This window comes from Pteropus alecto, unplaced genomic scaffold, assembly GCF_000325575.1.
Source record: "Pteropus alecto unplaced genomic scaffold, ASM32557v1 scaffold547, whole genome shotgun sequence".
In the NCBI taxonomy this organism is placed as follows: Eukaryota; Metazoa; Chordata; class Mammalia; order Chiroptera; family Pteropodidae; genus Pteropus; species Pteropus alecto.
In genome coordinates, this window is record NW_006440629.1 from 37251 (window position 1) to 47075 (window position 9825).

Below are 9825 nucleotides of genomic sequence, written 5' to 3' on the forward strand. Positions count from 1 at the left end.
TCCTGGTTCCTGAACATGAGATCCAGAAACCCCAGATCAAGTTCTGATTCCCCAGGGAAAGAAGACAAATTAAATGCTCATTAATCAAGTCTCCATGCAAAAATTTTACCCAAAGAATAAAATATAAAAGAATAAAAATGTGGAACAGCCTAAGGACTCTTCTCAATGCTCATACTGAATAACAATCACATGCAATGACTCCACTAAGAAGGAACAGCATTGAGATGGAGTCTATGGGCCGCTGAAGCAGAGTAGGTTGTAGAAACTGGGTGAGAAACAAAATCTGAAATTTTCAGTATCTGTGAACACTTAAACATTTAATAATCTGGCATCTAACAAAAATTATTTTATTGTCTATTAATCTCTTTGTTTCACCCATTCAATGATCAAAGCAACAAAGTCAATGGCTCCAGAAAATCTCACTCATGTGACTGAGTTCATTCTCATGGGAGTCTCAGAACGTCCAGAACTCCAGATCCCACTTTTCTTGATTTTCCTGGTCATCTATGGGCTGATCATGGCAGGGAATGTGGGCATGATCACCTTCACCAGTATTGGCTCTCAATTTCAGCCCCCCATGTACTTTTTCCTCTGGCACTTGGTCATCATCAATCTTGGAAACTCTACTGTCATTGCCCCTAAAATGCTAGTTAACTTCTTGGTTTCAAAGAAAATTATGTCCTACTATGGATGTGCAGCCCATGTGGGTGGATTCTTAGCGTATCGTGGCCGAGATTTTCATGCTGGCCACAATGGCTTATGACCACTACATTGCTATTTGCAACCCCCTGCACTACATGGTGGTGGTGTCTCCACAGATCTGCCCTCTGCTGGTGTCCCTCACATACTTCCACAGTCTGACCACAGCACTGACTGTCTCTTCCTGTGTATTCTCTGTGTCCTTTTGCTCTTCCAATGTAATCAACCATTTTTACTGTGATAACATACCTTTGTTGCCATTGTCCTATTCTGATACTTACACTCCAGAAACAGCTGTGTTTGCCTTTTCAGGGACCAATTTGTTTTTCTCTATGATTATTGTTCTAATATCCTACTTCAACATCATCTTGCCATTTTGAGGATATGTTCCTTAGAGGAGCAACAAAAAGCCTTTTCCACCTATGCGTCTCACGTGACGGCTGTCACTGTGTTCTACGGGACTCTTCTCTTCATGTATTTGCAACTGATGTCCAACCGCTCAGTAGATACAGATAAAATGGCCTGGATCTTCTACACGCTAGTGATACCAATGTTGGATCCCCTCATTTACAGCCTAAGGGACAAGGATGCAAAGAACGCATTGAAGAGATTCCTGGATAACCCATGTCAATCGATCAAACCCATGTCAGTTTAAAACTACAGCTATCATCACTTAAGGATTTCCCTTTTCTCTCCTGAAAATCCTGCTGTTAAGTGTAGAGTCAATAAATTGTTGAAAATCCCATTAATTTCATTGGGAAAAAATCTTCATCCTATATATTCCAAACTCAAATACTCAATTTTCTCTTTAGAAGAATGCACTAGTTGACCAAAGAAAACCCACTTAAATAAGTAATAAACAACAACTGGAAGATACACACAGATTAATATTAAAGATAAGTTACTGAAGGGTTTTATAGTTTCTAAACAGAGAAAGACTGATAGCTGGTGGTGGAGGTGTGCAAGACTCGTTTCTTTGAAAAAGGTCAAGAGTTAATCATCTTCTTTGCAACGGATATTTTTGTTCAACTCTTTTAAGTTTTATTATTTTTGCAGCATTTTATCCATCAATTTTGGACCCATTTTTTTATCTTGTGCTTAAAAAAATTTATATAACAAAAAATAAGCTTCTAAAGGAAAATAAAAATGAAATTTAAAAAGCTTATATATACATAGAAATAAGACATGAGGCAATACAGACTGAAAACATATATAAAAGAAGATCATACTTTCTCTCCATCTTACTCAGTGCATTTATACAAGGCAAATGTTGATATTCATCAAAAAATGGTGTAAAAAAAACTTTTCCTGTTATATTTCCATACTAAAAACTATTAAATACCACTTATTTCACCTTTTTTGTTCATTGCGTTTTGGAATAAAACATTATTAGACCAAAAAATATGTAATTGTCTTGAAAGTGACACCTGTTCTCAAGGGCACTCTTGCCCCTCGACCAAAAAAAGAAAAAAGAAAAAGAAGTTAACAGTCATTGTGTGCCATACCTTTGCCTATACAAGTAAAGTACTACTAACATACAATGGAGTGAGGAAGAAGGGGTGTGACATGGGAAGAAAAGATAATAGAAATTGGCACAATTCAGAACCTTTTAATTTCAAAGGTAACATTTATGGGTAACCAAAACATATATATAACAAAAAATATACTTATATCCTGATATTTTAGTGATTCAGTAAAAATAAATAAATAACAAAGTAATGTAGGTGAATTATATGTCCAAAAAACCTTTGCCAATAGGAAAATCAAAAGTATCCTGAATGATTAACCAAGACTCTGGCATAATTTCCTGTTCTCCAATGCTTTGGGAATAATCAAGAACTTGCAGTCAAATTCCCAAGAGAGAGTCTCAAAGGAGAGAAACAATCATAAATCCTACTGACTGCACTCAAGTTATTCATCATGTTGGGGAACACAAAGCCATACCTCCTTTCAGGTGAGTACATGGCACTGATCACCTGAACACTAGACTAGCTGCAGTGACAATTTTTGATGCCTGTCTTCAATTTAAATTTGAGAAATGAGAATAATCACCAACGTCAGATTCAGTAAATTATAACACACATATTAATAAAAATTTTTATGATGATATTTTCTAGTAAAGGGGCTTTCCACAATTATTTTGTTCTTTGAGGGTCGTAAGCTTCCTAATTTCTATTTGTTATGATTTCGATATTTATCTGAAGATTCTAAATCATAAACCTTCTGAGGTAGGTATAAGCAATTCTGGAAAGCTCCACCTAAATGTCATCTAAGCAAAATGCCCATGGTCATGAAAAACTTACAGATGTTCCGTGAGTACCTGTGCCTCAATTACTAATAGATTTCTGATAAGACCTCCAATTATTCAGTAATATGATATATTCACTATCTCTTATTATAATACAGATTTTCATTTGTGCTATAGATATTTGTGATCTTGTTTTACTAATACCCTATAAGAAACTGGAGTTTACACAATTCCCCCAAGAGCAAACTCTGAGGCGAAGAATTGGGTATATTATGTTTATTTGGTAGGTTATTTCAGGAAACAAAAATGAGGAAATAATGAAGTAAGGACTGGGAAGGCAGGAAGCCAATGAAGTGTGAATAGAGTGTGGATTACTGCTGGAGCAGCTAAGGTTTTATCATTTGAGGTGTTGTGAAGTGTCCTTCAGGGATCTTCTAGAAAGCTAGGAAAGCTTGGGTGTTCATCCATTGATCTGTGTCCTTATCAGTGGGGCATTGCTCCTTGACACTTTAAATCTCAGGCACTTCCAGCCTTGGACATGGACTGAGCAAGACCGTTTGCCCTCAGAAAAATAAGTAAAACACTTGAAACCTATATAATTTTATTAACCAATGTCACCCTAATAAATTTTTAGAAAATGATATGGGAAACTGCCAGCATTCTAAAAAACGTCTACTGTGGCTGTAGGCCAAGCCAGAGGTGGCGCAAAGTGACAAGGAATGGGGAGAAAGATGTGTCTGCTATAGTGATATTTGCAAGACCAAGATGATGGCGAAGTCAAAATAATATACAATAGACTCTTTGGCTTAGACGAATATGTTCATGGCAACATAATGATAAGATGTCTTTTGCCCCTAATTTCTTTGCATTAAATATCTTTTCATATGGATCTTGAGGATAAAAACTGGGAAGTAGTTCTTAACACATTTACAGTGTGTGCAAAACCAAGTTTTAAATCAGGACAATTAAAGGGTCCAAGAAGATCAATTCTTGGAAAAATTATTAATCAGGTACATGCATCCTACAGTCAGTATTGGTGAAAGTATAGCTCCTTAAACACTTCAGAGTTCTCAGCTTGGTAATTCACTTTCTTCTCTTGTAATGTGCCGAAATGCATTAGAGGAAGTTTTCTTCTTAATCTGTTGTTCTTCATGTTATAAATCACACGTATCAAAAGTGAAGAGGGAAAATTATTGTTTGAAGATTGGAAAGAGAAGAGTGAGAGACCTTCCCATACTTCTCCACGAGTCCCAGTCACATGACACATGTGCAACACAAACCACGTGACTCGGCTCACTCAATTTTGCCAACGTGTTTGAGAATCTAGCATAATGGCATATAATTATAATGAAGAAGTACAGTTTTTAAAAATCTCCAACAATTATGACAAGCCACATAATAGTGGTTTGGGGATTGGCGTTGAATCCCACAGCCAGCGAATTTACCACTGTACGTCTTAAGTTAGAAAATGTGGATATTTGCTAAGTAGGATTTGCCAAGCAGTATATTTTGTCAGATTCCAAAGCTATAACTAGAAAAAATTAATGTCAGTTTTACATCTGTTGCTGCTGCCACATAATAGCAGAGTTAGTGGTCCCTTATTGAGATAATGTAGTGTATTTCACACACCAAGGAATAGAAACATATAGAGGGGCTCATGGCACTTTTAGCTGTGTTGAATGAGAGAAGTATGTTGTGAGTTCATGTTTTTTTATGTTAAAATAATATGTGTATATTTCTGCTGATTCTAACTAACCCAAAGACTGCTGAGCTTGACATATTTTTAGAACCATTTAAAAATATACGACCAACCCTCTGCCAACATTATACTTATTGGTGAAAGACTAAAATTTTTTTTATCTTACTTTTTTCTTTCTCTCACTTCTTTGAATGAGAATACACTGTTCTGAATTTGACCATCCATTTAACACAGTCGAGGTTATTTGCATAATTTTATAGAATACTTAGTTGAGATTGGGAGTTTGCATTTGCAAAGGAAGACATCCTTGGGCTTCAGGTCCATTTCCTATGTCCTGGTGCAACTCTGAAGTTTGCTTCCTTCACAAAAGGGTCAGGCTTGTTGCTCAGTTTCTTGTTTCTTTCCAACTAGTGCTTGGGGAGCAGTTGGGGGGAGGTGCGGGTCAGATAAAACTACCTACTCAAATGAGTTTCAGTAGTACTTCAGGGATTTGTAGAATACAGTGGATGTCAGGATGAAGAGGTTTGCCAAATATACAAACTGATGTGGAATCTGGAATCTGTCTTTATTTGGGGATAATTTTTCATAGCTTAAGACATTAAATTTTGCCATTTTCCTTTTTGGTTGCTGATAATGGATGTTTATTTTTACTTTTTTTTGTAAATATTTTGTTAATATTCAGAATAGAGTTTTAGGAAGAGTAATTTTTGAGGCAGATTTAATCTGTCAAATTAATCTTGACTTTCTATTCTGGTTTTCTTGAAACTTACATTTATTTAGTGACATTCAGAAGTCCTAGTTTTTGGGCTATAAGAGTTTAAACATTTTCTTTTTACATTACATTCTTGACCGGTGTGGGATTAATTTTTATACAGATGAACTAAACATTCAATTTCATTATCTTCTACAGAGATAATCACTTTTTTCAGCTCTATGTATTGAATAGACCATTTTTGTCTGACTTTCCGACATGCCACCTCTGTCACAGACCACAGTTCTATATCATCATGAGTTTTTCGAGTTGTGAATTTTGACCCATTAATATGTTTGCCCATTTTCGTGTCTATGCCACATTGTCTCAACAAATCTAATTCTGTAAGTTTTAATACCTAATAATACACATCTTTTCGAAACTGTCTTGCTTATTCTTTATAATTTATAGTTTAAAAATACATTTAAAACAGTGTCAAATTATAAAATACTCTAGTAATTTACATTAAAAATATTTTATATTAAACAAATAGATTAATTTAAACAGAATTTGCTTTTCTATAATAGTGAATACTATAAGCCAAGAGCATACAATTTCTATCAACTTATTTAGGATTTTTGTAATGTTTCTCATAAATTTTTAATTCTTCTTCTTTTAAGAGTAAGTTCAATCTACTTTTTATAAGATATTCTATCAAGTTGAGAATTTCCCTTTACTTCTTAATTTCATTATTTTTGTATACTCTAAACAGTACTATTTATTCATCTATTAAATACTCATATTTTTTTCTAATTCAATATGATAATGTAGTAAATGATATAGATTTTCCAAAACTCAAACATTCAGCCAAACTCAATCAACCAAGCTTGAACATAGTATAATGTATTTTTATAGATTTTTGGACTTCATATCAATGATATGTGCATACTGTATAAGATATTAATATCTATATAAGTGAAATGGTAGTCATGAATATATTGCTTTTTATTATATATTCTTTTGTATTCAGGATTTTGCTGTCCTCTTAGGATGGTTTGCAATGTGGTCATCATTTTTATACTCTGAAAGATCCTATACAAAATTTAAATGATTTTTTTTCATGAAAGACTAGAAGGACCTGACTTTAAAACAATCAAAATGGAAAAGGAATTAAAGAAATAGCATAAAGAAAATACAACTTTTAAATTAAAATTTAAAACCCATAAAAGCGTAGTGGAATTTAAATCTAGGAAATCAAATTGATAGTGGAATGAGAATACCATTTTATATGGGAGTTATAATGAAGAGAAGTAAATCAAAGTCTATTAAATGAGTTAGTAATGATTTTCTTTGGAGAGTGGGACTGAAGTTGCAGGGTCAAGAGGCTGAGGGCTACATTACTTTGTATTATAATTCCTTCTAAAATTTCTTTAAAATCTATTTAACCAAATATATGTCTTTTAAATATGAAACATTTTCAAAAAATATCAGGATTCCAAATGTAAGCTAAACTTATTTCTTTTTTAATTAAATGTATTAGGGTGACATTGGTTAATAAAAGTATACAGGTTTCAAGTGTACAATTTAATAACATGTCATTTGTATATTACATTAAATGTTCACCACCCAAAGTTAAATTTTCTTCCGTCACCATATATTCGACCCCCGTTAACCTTATCTACCTCTCCCCTCATCCCCTTTCCTCTAATAACCCTGATCTATTTTCTGTGTCTATGTTTCTTTATATTTCTAATGATATTCTGTTGACAGAACCATAAAGGATTATATACATTGCAATGATAAGCAGTATGTGGCACAAAGAATTAAACGATGACTATATATGTTAGTTTACAATGGTTTCTAAATTTGGTTCTACATTTACTGATGGAGGTGGGCGTCAATTTAAATCATTGCACCTAAAATTTTTGAATTTGAGTTACCTATAATGGATTTGCATTTTAAAAAGTTACCAGATGATATCTTCTGAAAACTAATGAATTTTCTAATGTTTTTTCCCCACAGTAGTTTCCCTTAATGGCCCAGATGGAACAGCAAAACCTAACAGTGCTGAAAGAATTCATTCTCATGGGAATTACAGACCGCCCTGAGCTGCAGGCCCCCTTCTTCGGGATGTTCCTTGTCATCTATGCAGTCTCAGTCGTGGGCAACTTGGGCTTGATCATCCTGACCAAGGTGGACTCCAGGCTGCAGACACCCATGTACTTCTTTCTCATGCACCTGGCATTTACTGATCTTGGTTATTCAACTGCTGTAGGACCAAAAATGCTAGTAAATTTTCTTGTAGATCAACATACAATCTCCTATAATTGGTGTGCTACCCAACTCACTTTCTTCAATATGTTTATTACTAGTGAAATTTTTCTTCTGTCAGCAATGGCTTATGACCGTTATGTGGCCATCTGCAACCCTCTGCTCTACACAGTCATCATGTCACAAAGATTATGTCAGTTGCTGGTGGCAATACCTTATCTATTCAGTGTCATTTTTTCTTTGGTGATCACTATAAAAATTTTTGTTTTGTCATTTTGTGGGTACAATGTCATCAGGCATTTCTACTGTGATAGTCTATCATTGGTACCTTTGCTGTGTTCAGACACACATGAAATTAAATTATTAATTCTCATATTTTCAGCTTTTACCTTGGTGTCATCTCTTCTGATCGTCCTTGGGTCCTACATGCTGATCCTTGCTGCCATCCTCAGGATGCACTCTGCAGAGGGCAGACACAAGGCCTTCTCCACCTGTGGATCGCACCTGACAGTGGTGGTCCTATACTATGGTACTCTCTTTTTTATATACGTGCAGCCCAAGTCCAAAAACTCATCTGATACTGATAAAATGGCCTCTTTATTTTACACTTTGGTGATACCCATGCTGAATCCCATGATCTACAGTTTGAGGAACAAAATGGTGAAAAATGCCCTGACTAGAACCTTGAACATGTGTGCAAACATCCTACTGAAAATTCATTGTAAGATATGCTAGCAATAGATTATGTATTAGACAATGTATATTATAACTGGATTGTTCAACCATGTGCTTTTACTTCCATGAGATGGACAAGATACAATGTATAATAAGCACAGAAATAAAGAAATTATTCATCGTTTTCAAACAAAATGTGTCACTAACTGATGAGTACACTCTGTTCCCACTTTAAATAGTAACTTTTAGTCTCAAGTTTTGACAGGTGCCATTTTTATATATTCTCACATGTAGTCTATTTGCTGTCATTAAATATTTGTTTTTGTAAAGCCACCCTGTATTTTACATTCATAATTTTATCTGTAGTGCCTAATATTGCAAAAGGATGATGAAAAAGATGCCTGATAGATTTTATATAAGTGTATACATTCAAAGAAATAAACATGTATGGTTAAATTTAACAACAAAAACCACTCGCTTTACGGAGCTTTAGGAAAACACAAAATATAGGCAGAATGGGAAGTGGACTATATAGTATAATAGATGGTACTGAGCAATACGAAAATGAAATAAAACAAGTAACCAGAATGGAGTTCAAATTTTAGCTAAGGTTGTCATTGAGACCTCTGTGAGGATGACATTTAAATGAACGCTTGAGAAGGATAGTGAGCGCACTATATGGAGTAGAGAAAGAGACCTAGGCTTTGCTGGTCCACAAAGGGAGAATTGTCAATAAAACAGTTCTTAAGTGACGATTTTATTGTTATAAGGAACATCAGAGTCAAAGATGGTTGGAGCATTAAATGTAATTAGGAAGTGGAGGAGATAAAGATACACTTGTAATAGATTTTGACGTAGTATGACCATAGAAACCCTCGTAAAACTTTCTTCTGATTGATAAAAGAACCTCTGAAGGATTTAGAGAGAAGGAGTGATTTAATGTATCTTTCGTTAAATGACAGCTCTGACTGCTGTGTAAAATAGACTGTAGGATACCAAGACTTGAAAGTGGGAAATCCTGCAGGGTTTTATTCATGATAATTTGGGAGAGAACAGAGGCTTATGCTAGCATGAAAAGTCAGAGAATAAGAAATGATTAGAGCTTTGGCATATTTGTAAGAGGTCAATAACATTCTTCATATTTATGTGGTTTGTTAGAAGCTTGAAAAAAAGTTAAACAATTTTAAAAGAATAGAAAAATGAGTCCTAGAGCTCACCTGAAGGCATGGTGTAACAGAGACTGAATTAAACCGCCCATTAAAAAAAGAAAAATACAGCAAAACATAAAGAAAGATATAAGAAATAACAGTTTCCCTGAGAGATGAGAAACGAATGAGGTGAATCCTATGATTGCCCATCCTGCTTGGTCTAAGAGAGATTCCAGGCTGCACTGCCATATGGGCAAACTTACGTGAAACCTAGAAGAATTCAGTTGAAGAGTCAGACTTGAGAGTCCAGTGAGATCAAGACAGAGTTGCAAGCTAGAGTTGCAAGACAGAGTACCGAAGATAGAGAAGGAAAGTGGATCTCTGCAAGGAATCC

The 9825-nt window shown here is 34.7% G+C and overlaps 2 protein-coding genes across 2 annotated transcripts; both read left to right on the forward strand.

Annotated features, from left to right (window-relative positions):
- Positions 1 to 403: 403 nt before the first annotated feature.
- On the forward strand, positions 404 to 1354 carry LOC102885443 (olfactory receptor 8J2-like). The gene is given in 3 exon segments (XM_015593622.1): positions 404 to 720; positions 722 to 1062; positions 1065 to 1354. Coding segments are annotated over 3 exon segments (948 nt in total).
- A 6026-nt stretch (positions 1355 to 7380) lies between these two features.
- Positions 7381 to 8343, forward strand: LOC102885684 (olfactory receptor 8K3). The gene has a single exon (XM_006917433.1). The coding sequence runs from the start codon at positions 7381 to 7383 to the stop codon at positions 8341 to 8343; it is 963 nt and encodes a 320-aa protein (XP_006917495.1).
- The last annotated feature ends 1482 nt before the right edge of the window (positions 8344 to 9825 follow it).